The sequence below is a fragment of the Brachionichthys hirsutus genome, chromosome 1 (genome assembly GCF_040956055.1).
Source record: "Brachionichthys hirsutus isolate HB-005 chromosome 1, CSIRO-AGI_Bhir_v1, whole genome shotgun sequence".
Lineage (NCBI taxonomy): Eukaryota > Metazoa > Chordata > Actinopteri > Lophiiformes > Brachionichthyidae > Brachionichthys > Brachionichthys hirsutus.
In genome coordinates, this window is record NC_090897.1 from 11,726,081 (window position 1) to 11,747,283 (window position 21,203).

Consider the following 21,203-nt stretch of genomic DNA (forward strand, 5'->3'; position numbering starts at 1 on the left):
GCTGACATTTCCAACATTTAGTTTGAATTGGTATTCCTGGGAAGAGCGGCGGCGCATTCGTGATCTTGGATCAGTCGGTGATGTGGTAAACTAGATTTCAGGCCCAGGGCCTCAGAGGAGAGCTAAGGGGCGAGGGTTGACTGGCGGTCAAGTGAGGAAAGGATGTGAGAAAAATAAAGAACACAAACAAATATGCATGGCTTTATATGATGGATTTGAAGTACAGATGGGGGAGGGGTTTATCTCATGACAAGGTAAAAAGAGATGTGGCAAGCAGAACCTTTGTATCGTTCTGCAGAGGAGAGAACAAGAACGCTGCGTTAAACTTTGCATAACGAAATGAGAGAAGTGGACAGAGGACACGGTGGGGTGAGAATAGAGCATGACAGTTTGGCCGCCCTACCGGCAGGCAGGTAGGTTCTAGCTGGATGTTCCAGCAGGCTGTGCTCACTGGGGCTGAGGCCAAACCGGCTGGATGACGGCGCGTGCCTGCCTGGCCTAGTTTGTCTCTGCAGGAAGCATCAGCAGTGAAGAGCCAAACGACCAGCTTTGACTTTCGTCAAACACTTCCCCTCTTTCAAGTTGAGCGACATTCAAACAGGTCTGTGCTCTTGATAGCCGAACTCTGCACGAAGTCTCAGTCTCCTCGAGTCAAAAATGTTTCTGATCACGTTCAGACCGTTTCATATATACACCATCATTTAGTGTGTAGTGTACAGGAACATTTAATTCATGTTCTCGCCAACATGTGATTCTCACAGGCCTCAAAACCTAGATTTAAATAAGAAAATACCCCATATACGAAAGATTAAAGGAAACTTACAGGTTAAGAGATACAGCAGAGCTATTCTATTGGATTCAATCAGGCCAGTGCCTTTTTTCAGGATTATCCAAGCTACAGCTTTTTTTCATCATTTCCTGATGCTTGATGGAATCCATCGTCTTCTCCACATGCTGTAGGGTCCCAGTCCCAGATGAGTACCCATTCCAATATCTTATCTAAATGGTGTGAGCTATAATGAGATGGCTTTTCTCATGTTCTCTGGGTCCACAGCGAAGGCCTTTGGAGTTCTTGGATGGAGCCCTGATGTAGGCCTCACGCTAACGCCCGAGCATAGGTAAATCAGTTAACACTGGCAGTGTCCCAACATCATAGGATATTCAAACGTGGGCTCTTGGTGCATCTCATTTTGAGATAGCGGTATGTACGTTAGAGAGCAGGCGAAATGTTGCAGCCATGAAATATTTGCACCTTTTGCAAACCTGCTGGTTTCCTGCCTAAAAGCTGTTGGGACCAGCTTGGATTGAGCTTCTGAGTCAGAGCTGTATTTGGGTGATGAGTCAAAGCATGCGTCCATTGAAATTTAGTCTGTTTCATAGAGGTGTCTCTAACAAGGATCTTGAATATTGAACGCCGGTACAGATACGAGACAAACACTTCATAATCCCAGAAATAAAAAAGGACAAACTACAAAGTATTTGCCAGTAATTTATTTTGTAGAACAGGGGAACCAATGATTACAAAACAAAGTCCTTAAATGTTCTACAATGCTACACCTTAAACTAATTCATGCTTGTCTGGAAAAAGTACATAGAAATTTAACGAAAAACGTTCAATTAAAATGGCCGTACAGTATACCCACCATTAACTTTACTGTAATGTACCTTTCTCCTGCCTCCATGCACGCAATTCTTTACATTTAGATGAAATATTTTTAAGACTTTTAGGCGTTTCTTCAAACCACGAAACAAAGAATGCGCCTATTAAAAAAAAAAAAATAAGGAAAAGGATGATATCCATTTGGACAATATTGGTGGAAAACAGACAGCCTGGACTTGCTTTAGAACAAAACAGATGAATTTGAATCCTACCGTAAAACAAAAGCAACACTTGCACGTCCATATGGTGCCGAAATGAAAACCGAAGTCTATCCAACTCCTCATTCTTCAATAATCACATTGAAAGAACACATTTGATAAAATAAATATCTGCTAGAAATAAATAATGATTACTGAAACACCTCACTATGTTAAATGCTCGAGTGAGACGGATGACCTCTTCGTTTCCGGGTGAGGATGGTCGTGTGTAAAGCACTAGTGTGGCTTCGAGTGTCTCTCGCGGCTGTTACCTTGAGGTAGATAACACATTAACGCCTACAATAATGGTTGCTGCTGGCATCATGTGTCTGATTTACAGTATGAGAGGGGTATCGAGGAAGCTTTTTCCCCCCCATTGCAGGGGGAGGGGGGGGGGGGGGGGGGGGGGGTCCACAGTCAAAAGGAAAAAGGATCGACAAACCAGCTGTTGTTGCATCCAATCTCAGAACGGGGGTTTCCAAAAGCACTTTAAATACAAGTAATGTTGGATCAGCCATACTTCCTGGTGTCGCACCCAAACTAACCCCCCCCCCCCCCCCCTCCTTCGATTCTCTACATTATTCAAGTGTGAGAGTGACTTCAATCTAGTGTTGGCAAGAACCCATGAAGGCCTGGTGATCAAGGCTCAAAGTGACCCCCCCGTTAATTCTTTAAAAATAAAAAAACTATGAAATGATTTAAGTACAATAATATATCATAAAAAAACAGCCTAGATTCTGCACTGTGAAAGGGGGGGGGGCATACATGGTTCTTTAATTAAGATGCTTGAAGATGCTGCTGTACGTTTCGTGGGCAATTTGTGGGGAGCATTTGACGGCGCAGGGAGTGAAGGGCGCCTGGGTGGATTTCGGGGGCAGGTCGTCGGCGCCGTCGAGGCCCGGCAGCGCCAGAGCGTCCAGCTGCACGTTGAGAACGATCTCTTCCAGCTCTCGCGGCTCCAACGGCTCCGTCTCCGAGCCGGCCACGGTCTCGCCGGCCCCCTCGTCCTTCCGGCCGAACAGGCGGTCCAGGTAGCTGGTGTAAGCGCTCTCCTTCTGGAGATGGTCCTCTTTGCGAACGTCCCAGCGCGGCTCGTTGATCAAACAGCCGCTCTCCTCTCCTCTCCCCCCGGAGGCGAAGCTCTCCCAGGGCTGAACGGGCCACGAGCCGTCGCCGCCGCCGACGACCAGCCCCCCCCCGCCCAACTGGGCGAGGTTCACCAGGCACTTCTCTTCTTTCTCTTGACTTATGGACTTGGACATCACGCCTGACCGGGGGGCCTCCAGCTGGGAGACGGAGGAGTTGAGCTCGTTCAGGAGGCCCACCTCGCTGAGCAGGCCCGCCTCCTGACTGGGCTCCGGCTGCAGGCTCAGCTTGATGGTGCTGGCGATGAACGAGTCGAAGTCAAAGCCTTGCTTCTGCTGGCTCTGGTGCTTCTCCTGCTCGCTGTCCTTCTCCGCCGGACTCTGGGTCTTCTCGGCCTCCTTCATGGCAATCTGCGCCTTCACCAGCCCGTTCTTCTCGCACTTGCTCTTCGCCTTGCGCTCGGCCTTCTCCTTGCTCTGCTGCTCCTTCCAGTTGGAGAGGTCGATGATCAGCTTGGGCTCGTAGTAGTGGTTGACCTCGCTGTCCCTCCAGATGAGGTTGTCCAGGTAGGGGGACGACACGGCTTTGTAGTTGCACGTGTGGCTGCACTCCAAGTCGCAGTATTTGTTCTCGTGGTGGTCGTCGTCCTGCCAGGACAGCGTGGAGTAGTCGAAGGACGGCTCGTCGAGGAACTTCTCCCGGTCGCCATCGGCGTATTTACGAGGATCCACCTGAAAGCGAACGCCGCTCACATTCAGACTTCAGACGGCGTGTCAGCGAGTCCCGACCGAGACGTCGACGCAGACTCTCACCTGGACCTCCTCCTCGTCGGTCACATCCGACAGCGCCCGCGGGTCAACCTGAACTTCGTCTGGATCGTGGGTGCTGTGCAAGTGCCAGTCAGCGTCTGACAGCTGGCTCTCGTGATACCTGACGGAGGGACACGGGACACGCTTAAGAGCACAGACAGACGCACAGACACACACTCGGGGCTAATGAGACGATGATGCAAACAAACAATTAAGTTAATCTTTCTCCCCGGGTGACTTGCGTATTTATTTTACCGCTTCCTTGTCATCAATGTCCAAAGGAAACTATTTGCCCATTAGCCTAAACTCAAACAAAAAAATAACTGTCTAGACAGGAAATGTCGTCGGTGGGTGGGTGGGGGGGAGGGGGGGGGGGGCATACCTGTCCCAGGTGTGGCTGTGGCTCTGGTCCATGAGCAGGATATCATCCACTTCGTCCTCAATGTGGAAGGGGTGTAGAGAGACGGGCTCATCGAGGGGGAAGGAGTAGTCGGCCATATAGGGGTGGGCCAAGGCCTCTTCGGCGGTCAGACGATCCACGGGGTTAAAGGTCAAGATCTTCTCCAGGAAATCCAGGGCTGCGGAAAGGAGGGAAAGTAAATCAAGTTGTAAACACGCCGCGAAGTCCAGTTTGGGTTCAGGAGAGCCCCTCTGGCTGGAGACGCGAGCGGCGCTCACCCTGCGGACTGACATCGGGCAGCAGCTTGGCCAGCGGGGTGGAAGGCCTGGACATGTCGTTCCGGATGAACGCCGGGATGACGCCGTGGAGCTCCTGCCTGTCCTCCTCCCGCAGTACGGGGACGGACTCCAGGATCAGCTGCATCTGCTCCAATTCATGGGCTCCTGAGACAAAGGAGGAGGAACATCGAGGGCGTCACTTTGGGACGGATTCCGCGTTGGATGAGGCCGAGCAGACACGTCGCGTTCCGCTCAAGGCTCCGGCCGGTGTCGCACGCGAGAACAATAAAAGACAATAGAACCAGACTAACTGTGTATCCGGAACAAATTCACGCCGACTAGCAGGGAGAACACATCTCGTCGGAGCCGCGCAACGTACGGAAGGCGCGTTTGTGACGCTCGAGGCGACTCGGTCAACACCTACCAGCAAACAGGGTTCTCCCCGTCAGCATCTCAGCAAAGATGCAGCCGGCGGCCCACATGTCGATGGCTTTGGTGTAGTTGTTGGGCGAGAGCAGCAGACGAGGAGATCTGTACCACTTGGTGACCAGACCCTCGGAGAGATGACCCTGGGGGGGGGGGGGGGGGGGGGAGGACACGAGATGTTTAGTGGCAATCCAGAGAAGGACATGGTGATTCAGACAGACGTGTGAACTGTTGCGTCCTCCTGCTTGATCAATTCAGCTGCTCTGTACAACCACGTATGCAATGCAGCAGAGAGAGAGAGAGAGAGAGAGCGAGGGGGGGGGGGGGGGGGTCAGCAGTCAGACCCGTATCGTCAGCTCGCTGCCACTCTCCGCTCACCAATCGGCATTCCACTCAGGGTGGGAGTCTCTCGGCAGATTCAGAGGGATCAGCATGTATTTTTATTTAAATGTAAACACCACGAGTTCACGTTTGTTGGGCTTTGAAATTCAAATCTCCCAAGTGGGAGGACATCATGGCCTCTTCCAGTAGAGGGCAGTGAACACAAATGAAGCTCCGCCGCTTCTAAATAAATAAATAAAATGATTTTACACCACCGATGCAAACTACCGTATTGGCCCGAATATAACACGATGTTTTTTGCATTGAAATTAGGCTGAAAAAGTCGGGTCGTGTTATATTCGGGGTCTAGACATTATACCCATTCTGAACGCTAGATGGCGCCAGATATCGTTACAACGAATGGTGAACTGAACTCCCCAGGCCAAAGCAAACGCCGATCATTATTTTATTGCGATGTTTTTCCTTATTCATATGTTGTGAGATGTGTCTGTGTGGATGTGTGTGTGTGCACGTGTCCAGCTGGGGCGTGTCACGCCGGAGAGAGTGAGTGTGTGAGAGAGAAAGAGAGAGAGCACGCAGAGCAGCAACAGAGAGAACTAGGAGACAGAGATATGCGAGCGATAGGAGGAAACGGAGTTTTGTTTAACAGTTCATGTTCATTTTCTAACCGCGTATTCCGCTATCGGGTCGCGGGCCAAGCTGGAGCCAATCCCAGCAGTCAATGGGCGAGAGGCAGGGGACACCCTGGACAAGCCGCCAGTTCATCGCAGGGCAACACAGAGACAGACAATCAGCCACACACACACTCACACCTACGGGCAATTTAGTGTCACCAATCAGCCTAGGCTACATGTTTTTGGTGGTGGGAGGAAGCCGGAGAACCCGGAGAGAACCCACGCAGGCACGGGGAGAACATGCCAACTCCACACAGAATGGCCACAAGCCGGAGACGAACCTGCGACCATCTCGCTGTGAGGCAACAGTGCTTACCACTGCGCCACCGAGCCGCCCCTTGTTTAACAGTGCAAGTAAAATAAAGCAGCTTCAGTGATTCAGCACGTCTGGCCGGCATCCATCTTGTGTTGCTGCGCTTCAGCCATTCATTCACAAATGTGATTGCACTTTAGTTCACATATTTAAATGTTCAGATATTAAGATGTGACAGTTTTTGCATGATTTGAATGTGGCAAAATAACATGCTTTTTCTCTCAAATTTATTGTTATAATCATTTGTTTCAGATGTACTGTAATTATTTTCTGTATAAAAATTGAAATTGGTGTTCAAAAAGTATTTTCTCAAACTTGAGTCTGGAAAAAGAGGGGGTCGTATTATATCCGGGGTCGTGTTATATTCGGGCCAATACGGTAATAATAAATCTAAAATAAATTACACCACTGATGCAGAACGACAATGAATGACAATAGATTACAATAAACAGACACACACACACACACACACACACCAACTGCTTGCAGAATAAGTCAGACGATGTGTGTGTTCTTGCAGTTTAGTTAGTTGCGTGTAGCTTTTGTGGGGAGAAAGGACCCCCGTTAACCCTTTAACCTTCCTCTTAAAATTGCAGAAACCTTCCCAGTTGTTCGGTCCACAAGACCACAAATCGTTTTACGCTAAGCCACAGGAAGAACTAGATCCTGCAGGGAACCCTAAGCTCACATGGAGCAGCTACTCTGACTTGTGCTGAAATACAGACACAACATTTCCTATATCAATAGTGATGCACGTTAGCTTGTCCTGCTGTTCTACCCCTCCCCCCCCCCCCCCCCATCTTGCTGCACTGAACCAAGGCAAACACTAACCCGTAACGCCACCCTGGAGTAGTTCAAAGCCTCAGCTACGTGGCTTAAAAACCACAACAGCTAGCTTAAGCAGCATGTCAAAAGTAACGGTTGAGGGTCACATCATCACTATTCCTTCACCGCTTGGGTTCAAGGGCAGACAAACCGAAAATGAACGCAGGCTTTAGACCAGCTTGGCCTCCGTGGGGGGGGGGGGGGGCGGCTTGGGTGGAGAGCGCATGTGAATTCTCGACATTCCTGATCCTAGGATACCGTAAGGGCGGCTTCCCAAACAGAAACAACATGCCGTCACAAAACAATCGCAAAGACGCACACGTATACTCTGGCAAGTATCAGCAGTCGTGCATGAAGGAAAGCGACGGAGAGAATTAGGAAAAGCCGAAAGAGAATCACGAGGCCTTTTGTTTAACCCTAGAAAGGCAATTTGTTCCAGCGTAAGGGGAAACAAATACCTCGCGTCCGCACCAAGGATGAACCCACAGACCGAGACTACACCAGAGACCGAGGTTCGGCGCTGAAGAGTGTCTTTATTTAGAAGCAACGTTGCACTCAGTCACCCGGCTGCTCCAGCTCGACTCGCCTGAGAGAGCAGAGGGGGGGGTCCCGTCTAACATCCAGCCAACGCTGAACCCAACCGTCTGATTCACTGCAATGCCGCCGGAGTCTGTTGGGTTCTGAGGCTTGTCACAAATGCTGTCGACACGTTGCCCCCCCCCCCCAACCGCAACATGGATAGGCCAACGCTACGGGGGCTCAAAGCCCGTTACAGTCAGCCCGACAAGAAGGCCAACAGCACACAACGACAAATCAGCAGCACCGGAGCAGATCAGCGCAAACCACGAGAGAGCCGACCCCAGTCAAGCAGCTCTTTCCAATACCCACTTGCGTACTGTTGATGTTTCCACATCAGGAAAAACTGCTTATGTCGAGGGGAAAAACGTCCCCGTGGCGAAACCTGCTCCGAGGGCGGCGCGCCGTAATGCTGAGTGGACGGCTGTAGCGACTGACGTGTTTGAGAAGTGCTCTTCTTCTTCTTCTTCTTCTTCCTGGAAAATATGACGGTCACGGTCTCACGACACCAAGACACATCGTCTGCATCAAAAATATGACTCACAAGGAAACGGAATGACTAACAGTCACTCGCGGTGAGCTAAAAAACGAGCTTCTTGGGTAAACAAGTCCGTGTGAGTCTCAGTTTGGTTTACGGCGGCGTACGGTAACGGCTGCGTAAGGGCTATGAATGAGGCGGTGCTCGCCAGAGGAACCGCATCACACCAGATCCTCCCATGACGAATCTGAGACGCGTGCCCAGACCCGATTGTCTCCGTCTTCCCGGTAGATCCGAGGAAGGATTCGAGACATCACTCATCCCTTTATAAAAGGTGACAGACAAACACAAGGGCAGTAACGGGCCTTCTGCTGGCGACAATTAGAGGGTGATTCACGCTCACCTCACTTTATTGCTACCATTACGCCCCTTCACAGAACAAGAGATTTAAAGAGCATTAAAATGAGCGCGTTAACATCTGCCGCCACTCAATGGGCAAAAACTGTACGCGCTACGGCACCGTCATTCTGCAAACTAACACCGGAGAAATGCTTTCTGCAACAAGGAACAAAAATGAGCAAGCTCAGGTATAAAACGTTAAATTAGCACGAACTTAACAGATTTGCTGCAGCCTTCGACGTTATCGATGAAAGCAGGCTAAAGTTTAACATTAGACCTCACCCCTGTTGTGAAACAAACATTCTAACATTTGCAAAATATTCTTTACGTCAACATATTATGACCAGAACTTTTTTTTTTCCCCGCACGACCAAAAAAATGTGACTTTGGTCTATTCAGATTTAAGCCCGACTTCTCTCCCGATTGTCAATATTTGTAAATTAAATAGATAAATTAAATAGTTCCTGCCTCCTTCCTCCCGATGGGGAACCTGAAACTAGCCTCTCTTACTTCCTGCTGTGAAAAGCGTGTCACCATGGGGATTCCCTGCACAACTAGACAACAACAATGCAAACATCGCACGTCACAGCGACAAAGAACTCGTCTTTGGGGAAATACCGCGCAACGACCATCGTTCTTGCTAAAAGATTTAGCCATGCGGACCGTCCGGAGCCAGAGGAGACCGCTCCCTTACCTTGTGAGAATAGTGAGGATCCATGATGCGGGCCAGTCCAAAGTCCCCGATCTTCAGCACCAGGTCCTCCGTGTTGACAAACAGGTTGGCAGGCTTGAGGTCACGGTGCAGGACGTTGGCAGAGTGGATATATTTAAGGCCCCTGAGGAGCTGGTACATAAAGAGCCTGGCGTGGCCCTCAGACAGGAGGCCCCTCTCCAACAGCCGACACAGGTCGGTCTCCATGTACTCCTGCACAATGTAGACCGAGTTGAGCTCCGCCAGGGACACCACGTCTTCGGTCAGTCCTCGACCATTGGGGCCCAGAGTCTCAAACACCTGGCCGCACACAGGAACGTCAGCTTAAGAGACTCCGCCCATCTCGGAAAACAAGACGCAAACGTTCCGCAAACGGTGACCCGATCCCTCGCGACTCACCTTGACAATGTTGTCGTGGTCGAGGCGTCTGATAATCTTGATTTCCCGCAGGGCATGCTTCACGCTCTGGGGGTCGGTCAGGATTATTTTCTTCACGGCGACACACTTGTCACAGTCGGTGTCGACCGCGGAGAACACGAGGCCGTTCCCCCCGTAGCCGAGAGGCTTCAGGTCCATGTAGCGAGAACCCAGGTCGAAGCCGTGGATGTTCATCAGCGACTCAAACTTCTCCGCCATGACGATTACTTTCTGGCTCGACGCAGCAAACTTCTGCTACGTCTCAGGTTCGGTCTCCGGGCCCGTCCCAAATGCGACTTTAACTGATAACCCCCCCCCCCCCCCAACCTCTCCAAAGGCCCCTTGTACAGGTGACTACCTAGCCCTCCCCTTCGTGCAGCAGTCACTATCAGACGCCGAGCTCTAACGTGGAGTTAAACTTCATTTCCATCTTCAAAGAGAACAAAATGCAAAACGTGAGATTCTTCCCCAGACGCCGACTGCGTGGATGTTTTTAAACTGAACCGCGTCCGGTAAGACCAGAGTTCAAAGTTTGCGATGGAATGGACTGAGGACGAAGCCAATTAAAAAGCACTGCTTAAGTTAAACTAGAAAACATGCCGTTGCGTCCTTACAGTGCAGATACATTCAGTGTACGACTGGTCCTGAGCAGCTTCGTGTGAAACGTGCCTAAATGCACCATTTGAATTGTTGTGTCTCCTTTTTTTTGGTCTTTTTTTGATTTTGTATTTTCCTCTCAAGTCACCTGATCTTTCAAACTGAAACGAGCCTGGTCTGGAAGGGTTTCAAATTGCTTTGCCCTCAGTGATCAGGTGGCTCAAGCTCGCCACAGTCGCAGTCAAAACTATCCTCCATTTTACTCGAATGTAACCTGAAAGACAAAAGTAAACAAAAAAAAACAACAAATGATAAAGAGAAAAGTCACAAAACATCCGGTTTCAAAGGCCGACGCGATACGTCTTCAGAAACAAAACGTTGCGTGCATAGAAACAAGTCAACTTTGAATTATTTAAATCTGGTGTGGATTTCATTCCAGTATCAGGGAAACAATAGACCGGCTTTATTCTAAACGTGGCCCCGGAGGAAGCCGCCACCCCCCCGCCCCGGTTTCTAGGAATAGATGGAAAAACGTGAGATACACACAGTAATTCGGGCAAGCTTAGTAAACGCAAGTAAAACTAAAATTCGTACAGAAACAGACCAAAACGTAACAGTCTTACGTGTTCGCAGAACCCATCTCCGGCCTCCTCCGCTCCGCGAGCGGAAAAAGCCACAAATGGAGGAATAACGGCAAGCGAGCAAAAACTACCGGGGGCTCGCCGTCGGTTTCAGGTTAACACATAACCAGAGCCCCCCCCCCCCCTCAGTGACCGACACATACGATATAAAATAAGAGAAACAGAGATATATGACTTCAAACGCAAGGTTTGGCTAAGCCGGAAGATACCGCGAACAAAGGAGTCCGCTGTTGGCGGAGGCTTTTTGACTACGTGGTAATGCTCAGAGCCCTCCGCACCATGCAGCACAAAGCCGAGCTAGACCGACCAGCACAAACGCCGGTAAATCCTCAATAAAACGGCACATAAAGAGGTCGTGACAGGAAACACCGCCATACGCGATCATACTCACGGGTCTTATTCGTCGCATTACGCCCGTTAGTCTTAAATCAAACCAAGAGGAGGTTTGACTGCGCTCCGCCACCCGATTCCTGCGGCTCTGTTGCAATCGCCATTTGAGAGGCGGCGTCGACGTCACACAGTAACCTTCACTGACCGTCGGAAATATGCAGACTAGGATAAGAAGCCCTCGTGACTGACTACGAATGTCTCGAATACTCCGACTACTACTGCTAAAGAACACGACCAAGTAACAACAATAACAACAACAAACAATACGAAGTAGAAGAATTTAGTGTTTTTCCATCATGAAAGAAGCATAATACTTACTCTGTCTCATATGAAAAGTCAAGCAAAAGCCACACATTATGCTACTTTTAACAACGCAGACTTCCAGAAGTCTCACCCTGGCTCCTGTGGAGATTGTATCATCGGTTGATTTAATTTTAAGATCTTCGAGCAGTACTCGAAGGCATCAAAGTGTCATTCAATTGGAAATCACGTGTTCGTGGTAGATTCAAAATTCTATTTAATATTTAAATCGGCCTATTATGGATGAAATTAATAATCTGTTTGAAATCACAACACCTGAAAATAAAGTGATACAAATGTGGATTTTTTTTTAACTCACAAAGGAGGTCATTGCGCATTAATAATAGGTACAGATTAAGAAGACGATATATTTACTGACAATATTGTGGTCCTATAGCATCACTCATTGAATGCTGCTGCCTTGTTTAGGTTTTTAGGTTGATGCTGCTATGACAAGAATGATCAATCTCAAAGTCTGTTTACTTCTCTGTTTTGACTGTTTCTCATTCGACATTCCAAAAGTAGTTGATACCAACAAATATTCTGTTCTATTAATGACAAATAACACACATACATTTGTCATTCCTGCCTTTCTTAATCGATATTTGTTGTTTACTTTTGGTAAATAAGACGCTGATTTCCAAATCTTTTTTTTTCTTTCTTTTTTTTTTTTTTTATCAGTGATGGGTTAAGATTTGACATTATGACACACAGCGGGATGTGGTATTTTTTGTGTGTGTCAGTGAGAAAAATCGCTGGGACCGTTCACTCACTGCGGTTTTCAGATTTAGGAAGTCCATCTGGCACCGTGATGCGCGGGTACTTTGACAGTCATTAAGCACAGCCCTACTGCAACAAAGTAAAGTTAAAGGAAATCACTGTTTTCTCTATTTAGATCCGTCATTTAGGCTGCTGTTATCCAGCAGCGCCAGGTCCTCTTTTTGCGTGTGGATGCTGTGAATGAACAGAGGGATGATGGGCGGGGAGGAAGCAGCATCACAGCCGCAGCAGTCTCTGCCAGTATCCGCAGGCAGACCATGTGAGAGCCCATGTGCCCGAGAATGCAGATGCCTCTTACAGGCCGGGATGGGCTCTGCAATGGAGAGCAGGGCCTGCATGCGTACTGTATACTCGGAGGCTCTCGGGTAGTAGTTGCACAGCAAAGTTTCCTAAGATGTTATATAGGCTGCTCCTATTTTAGGCATCAAAGGTGATGAATATTATAGAAATCATGAACTCATGAACCGACTTGTGTAATATCTCCTATATTGGGTCTTTGCGCTCTTTCCTGAATGGGAGGCATTTAATATAACACATCATGCAAACACTATACTGTTGTTGAGGTATCCCCAGATTTTTATCACAGGGGGACCATTAACAAATCTTTTTCAGGCTTTCAGGTTGTTGTTTTATCGTGCTAAAACAATACTTTATTTATATATTACATTTTATCTTCTACTCCAAGGTCAAAGGTGAATGCAACGTAACGTTGCTTTGCCAATGCCTTTCAGCAGGGCAGATGTTTTCTGATGAGATATGTTTAATCCAAATACTCTTACCAAAGATTGCTCTGCCACCAGAAAAGAGGGTTGATTTAAAAATGTCTTAAATAATAGAAATTAGTTGCTCATGTTGAGTTTTTTATGTTCCCTCTCTGTCTGCTTGTTTTCTCTCTGGGTTTTTAGGCTTCTTCCGACCATCAAATGTGTCCACTTTAGGTGCCTGAACGTAACAGAGAATGTCGTTTGTCTTTCTACAAACATGATCCAGAGATAAAGTGGTGACTTGATCAGGGTTTACCCCCACCTCTTGCCCAAAGTCAGCTGGGATAGGATCCAGCCTCCCCCCACAACTCTACACAGGATAGTTGCAGAAAATGAATGAATGAATAAATAAATGAATTGCACCATGTGACTCCCTTTCACTGGCCTTTGCCCTTCTTTCATAAGACTTACCCAATGCTTCAGATTAATGCTCGCATTAATATGTGGAAAATCAGATTTGTCGATATGGTATAGTTTCCTGTGCACTTTGTAGTACACTTTGCTCTCTGCGTTACATACAAAATTAATATTATTAGTTATAATAATATTACTGCTAATGCTGTAATAATATAACGTCCTTTGACAAAAATAAACACAACACTGCAATGAAAAACAGATTCCTCATCTGTTTTTATTTCGAGATTTAGCGCAGTTTATGTTACAACATTTGTGTGTCATTCAATCTTACTCTTCTTCGCACACACACACACACACACACACACACACACACTACAGTTTAATAAATTGAACAAACCACATACTCAAATTTGCTGAGCACAGCGTATCTTCTCTTGTGACAAATGATGTTCAGGACAAACTCTTTATCTCCGATCATCTGCTGCTGATAGGGATATGACGCTTACTCTGTCATGTAGGTACACACACACTTTCACCCATCAGTGTGTCAGCCCCCATTCTACCATTCTACCCCATCATAACCAGTAATGTGGCCTGTCCTCTATGTTGTCCCTCTGGACGGACAGACATATCCTCAACATCTCTAACACATTATATTCATGTCTGCGTGTTCTTTGTGTAAAATAAATCAGATTTTGCCACTTACAGATAATGCCATTTTCCTGAGCGTACTGGAGCAACATTGTACTGGAGTTAACAGCCCATCCAGAAAAAAAACAATATACTGTATCCAAAACTTCCAGCTCAACAGGCGTGCGGATGAAAAAGTTTCTGCACCACCTGATGTCAAAAGTGTGGTCAAGTTTTATCAGTGCGTTATCCTACTCCATGTTCCTCTGGTTGTGAGGTGGAGCTTCATGAACACCTAATATAGGCCAGACCACAGAGGGGAGGAGACTGCTTTGTTTGGCACGGCTTGTCAGCGTGTCAGATCCCCTTCGAGTGGCGTCCACTGCCACTTTAGTCTCCCCACCTCTCCCTTCACTGCTACTTTCTTGCTTTTGTCTTTTCCCTCCCGTTTTAAGTTCTCCTGAAACATTTCCTCATGCTTTAATTCAGTCCAAGCGGAACAGAGCTGCTTTTGGAGGCCTGGATTCAAATACTGCAAAGCTGCTTTAGGTTATTTATCAACTCGATCGCTGTGAGGAATTTGGTTACTTCAGTAGAAGTATATTATATCCAGTCGCTCATATATTTCAATGAAGGGATGTTTATGTGTGCAGACTCAGAGGTAATCCTCTGAAAATGCATTTGTCTTATTGCTTATGGGAGTTTTTAGCAACAGCGTTGTTTATGAAGCTGTGATTAGTTTGATGAACAAAGGTATTTGTGTCTGTGTCCACCAAATGTTCTTAAAGCCCTGCATTTTATCTGCTTTTACGTCTGCTCCCCTCTGCCTGTGAGATTAGTCCTGCTGGCAGGGCTCCTTCCCCGTTGATCTACTTGAATGACAAGTTGCAGACACTTCTGCAGACTGGCATGTTTGGGTTGTACAGAAACATGCATGTACCGGTAGTTTTCTGTGTCATAGTTGAACCAGATTGCTGCAGGAGCTGGACCTTGTGTGTGTTATCAAAATATTGAAACATACATATGAAGAAATGAGGGCAAAGCTGTTTTTTTTTGTTTTTTGTTCTTTGCATATATTTTGCTTTGCCACTTACTGCTTTCTTAATATCAGTCATCCCACGAATACAGTAAGGTCCTGTGTGTCGATTTGGGCTTGTCGCTGAATAAATCTACCATGACTTAAATGGTAACCTGTGAAGGGCGGCGCTAACTGCGTGGTTAAACACCATAAATTAATTAATCCTTTGTTATCCTGGATGAATACAATGAGTTGCATAAGACAATCTACAGAGGTGATGTGGTGTCAGGCTGATTAAGGCTGATTTCCTACGCTTTAACTCTTTCTCTGTCTCTGCTCTTACATAAGAGCGCTGGGTTTGAAGACAAAGTGCAGAAAGGATCGAGACAGTGCTTAAATCCATGTCACCTGTTAATATGAGTGGCCATTTGGTCTTTACAAAAGCTGTGCTATCCTTTTCAAACCACTCACCCCTCTGCGCAGGCATTTCACACTACTTGAAGAATGTGCTGGAACATTTTCCCATTGTGGAAATATAGAGTAGGAGACACATATTTAATGTGACGTCATCCTTTTGTGATTTCATCTGTAGTGGAAGTAATGATGCATAAAAGAATAGTTGGAAAAAAATATTTAAATACCCAGACAACCTTTTCTTCATTTAAAAACTAAATGATTAAGTGCACTTGGTGTCTGATCTGACTGTGCCCTGGTTCCAGGACACTTCCCTCTGCGTGCGTCAGCACTAAGAACATCCACGCTTAACTGCTCAAAGGTAAAACAAGATTACTGTTGTGTATAAGAGACACATACACACACATTCCTGCATGAAAAGGCTGTAGTTGTGTAGACATAGGGAGTAATATTCAGGTATTTGAACGATGTATTTACATATCACACATTGGCCTGGGATTAGCCTTTTTTGTCTGCGTTATGCATTTTATTTTTGCATTTTGTTATAAATTAACAGGCTAATAAAGGCCTACATACAAAAACCCATTACTAATACAGAAATAAAAGCTTTAGCAATAAAAGCCGATTTTGACTTCAAAAGGAATTCAATAATCAACATGTCTGTGGATTTAAGTCTAAATCGTTGGCCTGTTTTACCAGCATGCATAAGAGCATGCCTTATGATTTAGAGTGTATTTTATGGCCTACAGGGGTACTTGTGTATCTTGTGTGTGTGCATTTGGGTCATGAGCCCCTCTTTCAATGTTGTGATGTATTTTGTCTGCTCCATTCCCTTAGGCATAAAAAACAGCAATAATTTTCTGGACATTCTACAGAGAAGTTACAGAGAGTTAACTGTGTATATTTTGTATGTACTGTATTTGATGACTGGATTTGTCTGCAGGGTCAGATGCAAAAGTGGGTGTTAAGTGGTGATGTAAGGGGATCAGCAGCTTTGGAATCTAGAGGTTCCAAACAGGACTAATAAAGGAACCTTTCATTTAAAGTGAATCAACTGGTCACAGTCCTGCTTTAACATTTTAGGTCTTTGTTGGCTGTTTTTGGACAGTATTAGATTGAAATAGACATAATTCTTAAGCCTTAATTCCTGAGAAACATTTTGGCACACTGAAGTGGCTTCATGGCAAACCTTAAATTCACACACTCCACACTGCCTCAAGCAGGGGGGGGGGGGGGTTACTCAATGTAAAATATCATAATACGTTGACAAGACTAAAACAATCTGAATCAAGGTTCCTTATCAAACACACAGTTGTATAAATTGGTACGTCACTTCCAAAATGTTCTCTTCCTTGCTGGAATTCCCCCCCCCCCCTCCCTTTACAGAAATTGAGCCATAAAGATTAAAAACAAGGTCAAAGTTAGAAGCTGCCTGTTCTTTTTCCCCCTACCATTGTGACAGAACAATTTCTGGAGGAACTCACTGCTCAATGTCTGAATGAGACCATAAAAGTCTCATTATGACGCCGGGCACAAGCTGTCCACAGCATTACAGCGTCATGAAAGGGCATTACTGATAAGACAGAGCAGCAATTTAAATGCTGTGTATGATATCTGCAATGTACATGTGTGGAAAACCATCCCCTCTGTCTGCTCACTCTCTTTTTACTGTCTACAAAGTTTTATTTCTCATAATATTTGGGTTTAAAATAAGGCTGTGGACATCAGCATGTCTCTGCCTGAGCATGTTACGTAACAGGCTATGTGTTACTGGTCCTGTGTCAGAGTCTGACCCGGGCAGTCTTTTCCGTCATGCAAACCGACTGGTGCATTGCCTATTAGCAATATCGTGTAGAACGCAGCCAGTCAAAAAGTACCAAGATTACCAGCGTGGGATCAAGCATCTCTGTTAAATGTAGAGGTCAGCAAATAGCACTGCAGCTCCTCTCACCTCCCTGATTCTTATAGCCTCCGTGCATCGTCGCTGTGTCTGTCACTGCAGATTGCTGCAGCCCTAAAGTGCCGGTAAAGCACACAATGTTCAGCTGCAACGGCAGAGCGGCAGGTCTAACAGGAACCTGTCTGGCCAATCTGATCTAGCCAAGCTGTCACCGCCGGCTGCCCACGCTCGCAAACAGCGTATTGGGTAAAATGGTTTCGTCATCCTTCGCTTGGATTGGCTAGCTGCAAATCAGTGGCCTGATGACACTGACCTCCTGTTGCAACATCGTTATCAAAGATGAATCATGCAGTGAGAGGGGACTCAGAACATGGCTTCCTTGATGGTGGCCATGTAACATGTCATATAATGGAATTTTCCAGTCACAAAAGTACATCTTGGACTACAAGAGGTACTGCATATTTTACACAGGGCCAATCGACCGGTGTAAATTATCAATCATTAACCATTAGCCTGTTCGCCAGTGGCAAGATGGAATGGGAAGGGAAGTGGAAAAGCACACTGCGGTAGGTGCAGTTTGTCTACATGGCATCCTTCCTCTATCAGGGGACGCCGACCCCAGATTTGTTTTGCAATAACAAAGGCGTGCAACTGATTTGAGTTTGTTCACCGGGCTGTGTGTGTGTGTGTGTAAACTTGTTTTCCCAGCTCCACATTGCGTGGGATAACAGGTTGGAGTTTTTGTGGATCATTGCAGTTCAGTTCATCTCCGCTCCTCTGCCCTCTGAGGAATATATTGCACCATTTAATTTGGCTAGAGTTCTTTGCATCATTAAAAATGTCAAATGTCAAAAACTGGGGGATGAAGGAGTGCAGAGTTTACAAATACCCCTTTTAAAAGTACGCCAGCATTTGTGACAGAATGAATGCATCATACCCCGATGGTTACATTAGAGTGGCAGAGGATCTCGTGCCCCGCCCCTCCCATATCCTGCTTAAACATTTATTTTTCTGCTTGAATGGACACACTTCCTGTGATGTCATGGCATAAATGTTCCAGTAACCATGAGACAGATCAATATGCTGGAATGCCACTAGTGTTTGTGGTGAGTGCGCATGTGTGCATGGACGTGTTCTAATTATAGCTGCTACGGTGAATGGGTGATCATGGGTTTTAATTCTAATGCCCCAGACAGGTCAAAGTCAAAAGCTAGAACTGGATCTCTGCATTTAAATGAAGACGTTTTTCTTTCTCTGTTTCGCACTAAGTGGATAAAAAAACATAATCTGCCTGGATCTTGAAATAAATTTACTGTTAAGACTAGTATTAATTTCTAGATTAAAGAGTTGAAAAAGAACATGAGCTCCAATGAGTCCAGACTCTATGGCAAATCGTTCAGATGCATAATGTGTTGTGTTTCAGAAGAGCTATGGAGGAAATCAATGGCTGTTTTTGATATACCTGATGTTGATGTACCAGGGCTTCGTGCGTCATGGGGCTCTTACCCAGGAGTGCTAATGATGACCTATGGGCTGAACACAGGAAGCAGTACAGGAGTCAACAAAGATTGAAAAAAAGTACAGCAGGCTTGCTGTTTACACCTCCTGCGTGGTTGCAGACAAACAAGAATCCTCTCTCTGGACTGCTTCAGGTGATGATTTGCTGTCTCCAGGGAGACGCTCAGGTCGACACTCTGGGATTCAATGTGCCTTACTCAGCGATAAAGAAGCAGAGCCAGTATGCAAGGGTGCTTTAACATCAACTGCTAAGCTCTCAGGTTCGCGTGTGCAACTAAGCATGAGCGCTCCCACATGTTACCCATATATAGCAACGTGTGCTGCATATGTGGCAGAGCTTGCAAAACAAAATCAGAGGCAGTTAACACTATTTTATGTGCACACACGTCCATAATGCAATGCAGACAAATTATATAGTAGTGTCCTGAATCTTTACGCTGCCTTTGAGGTGACTTCTTATATAATGAAGCAGCAACAGAGCCGACAGGACAAAATCTAATTCCCAGTGGCTAAATATCTCAGTGGCCACATATTCATGCTGTTTATGTATTTAAAACTGTAAGAAAAAAGAAATCATGTTGTATATTACATGTTAAAAAATATGTCAAACTCTCATATAGCATTCCAGTTTTCTCTTATCTCTATCTCTATGTCTATCGCTGGTGGTTTAAACATGTTAGTTCATACATGTAACATTACATGTATAGCATCACCATGTACAGACGTGTCATACATAACCTAAATCTAATACACAGTGCAAAATATAATCCATAATCCCAGGCTGTGAGGCATTACATGTTGGGTTGTGCTGCTGCTCTGATGCTCTCCAGCAGACGTGGATGTCTTTGGAGGTATATTAGGGGATCAAGGAGCCTCCTTTAAAGAGATGCTGTTAAATGATCTGATTTTTTTATACCTAGTTTAGTTTTCTAACTCCATTTAACTACAGCTGACATCTTAAATGTTTCTCAGCATTATTTGAATGTCTACGTGAGCTCTGCATATTTCTCATTGCTGATTTCTCATACAATGAGAGCATGTGCTTTCATGTGACTCTGACATGGTAAAGGCTCGACAGCCACTGGTCCCGGTCTCAATACTTCAGACTCGGTAATCGAGAACCTTTAGCCTATGTAAGAACAGGAAGAAGCGGGTTCTCCTGAGAAAAGAAAATGTGAAGAAGAATTACTCAATTGAGTCACTAAACAAATTCAGGCAATCACACGGCGAAAGAAAGGTCTTGGGAAACTAATAAAATGTTTTAAAATGTTTTCGTGAGGAGGTGCTATGGAGAGATATCATGACTGATTCATCTGGTCACCAGCCAAGGAAAGGCTGCTTTGGATTTGGCAACTTCTATTCTCATAATGACATGGCACGATCTGTGAATCGGGAGTCCGTTTATTGAATCTTTTCTGAGAATGAAAGTCGTCTACATGGAGTCGTCTATTTCTAACGGCTGCCTGTTTGCGTCATGCTTGCAGGGTAGATGTAAGGTTGCATGTGGCAATATCCTGCAGTACGGCATGCTATCCGCCTCGCCAAGAAAGGATTGATAACACGAACGGGAATAAGAATAATGCAAGTATCAAACCAAAGGCCAGCCTGTTCCAGTGTGACGTCATAAATGAAAGGCCAAACAATCGAAAGAGTTGTTTTCTTTGTGCTTCCTGCAGAGATGTTTGAGCAGTGAATGAAGTGGAAGCAGCAGATTTAGTTCAGGGGATTTACTAGAGCGCTTACAGGAGTCTTCAGCTCTGGAAGCGAATCAGAGTCCTCAACAGGATGTGGTGCTCATTGGTGATAAATACTTCCTGTCAGGTCATTTGTAATTAATTAGCAATATGTAAATGCAATTGGTGATGAAATGCAGAACTGTAATACTGGGGGAGTTTAATGTGTAATTTTGGGTATTACTGTACTTCTTTTTAGTTGCTTTATGTCTTCCTCTTCGGTTGCAAAGTTTTTAAGATATTTTGCTGATAATAAAGAATATTAATGTCTTTAGTAACTGGACTTTAGTAACTGTCAGATAAATGAATAAACAAGATGCAAAGTGCATCCATGCTCATTTAGATCTCATAAATCCATCTGATGCCCTTCAAATAGAAGTTGGTCTGTGCGTGAGAGTTACTCCCATCACGGGCATCTTATAATCAAGAAACATTTTCTCTCCTGTGTGTTAGAGAGGGGTTGCTAATATGATGTTGAAAGAGAAAATCCCTCAACAAAGGTATGCAACCCTCACAGATCAATCCTCTGATCCGATTAAAGCCTTATCAGAGGTTCCACTCCCTCCAGC

At 45.9% G+C, this 21,203-nt stretch overlaps 1 protein-coding gene across 3 annotated transcripts; it reads right to left on the reverse strand.

Moving 5' to 3' along the window:
- Window positions 1-2,258: 2,258 nt before the first annotated feature.
- On the reverse strand, window positions 2,259-14,226 carry mapk6 (mitogen-activated protein kinase 6). 3 transcript variants are annotated; one of them, XM_068755386.1, is made up of 8 exons: window positions 14,128-14,226; window positions 9,575-10,463; window positions 9,158-9,475; window positions 4,855-4,999; window positions 4,431-4,595; window positions 4,135-4,330; window positions 3,756-3,873; window positions 2,259-3,674 (listed from the first exon to the last, which is right to left on the reverse strand). In XM_068755386.1, exons 2-8 carry the CDS (start codon window positions 9,809-9,811, stop codon window positions 2,631-2,633), a joined length of 2,223 nt encoding a protein of 740 aa, XP_068611487.1. In that variant the 5' UTR covers window positions 9,812-10,463; window positions 14,128-14,226; the 3' UTR covers window positions 2,259-2,630. The 3 variants fall into 3 exon arrangements, with proteins under 3 accessions (XP_068611487.1, XP_068604263.1, XP_068597915.1); XM_068748162.1 differs by lacking the exon at window positions 14,128-14,226 and adding an exon at window positions 11,539-11,633; XM_068741814.1 differs by lacking the exon at window positions 14,128-14,226 and adding an exon at window positions 11,222-11,320.
- Window positions 14,227-21,203: the final 6,977 nt, after the last annotated feature.

Excerpts from the sequence above, each read along its gene's own strand:
- mapk6 (XM_068755386.1), bottom strand. The coding sequence starts at position 9,811 with ATGGCGGAGAAGTTTGAGTCGCTGATGAACATCCACGGCTTCGACCTG. Across the intron at positions 4,596-4,854 it reads GGGGAGAACCCTGTTTGCTG|GAGCCCATGAATTGGAGCAG; the intron begins GTAGGTGTTGAC and ends CCTTTGTCTCAG. Across the intron at positions 3,675-3,755 it reads CCGACGAGGAGGAGGTCCAG|GTGGATCCTCGTAAATACGC; the intron begins GTGAGAGTCTGC and ends GTTCGCTTTCAG.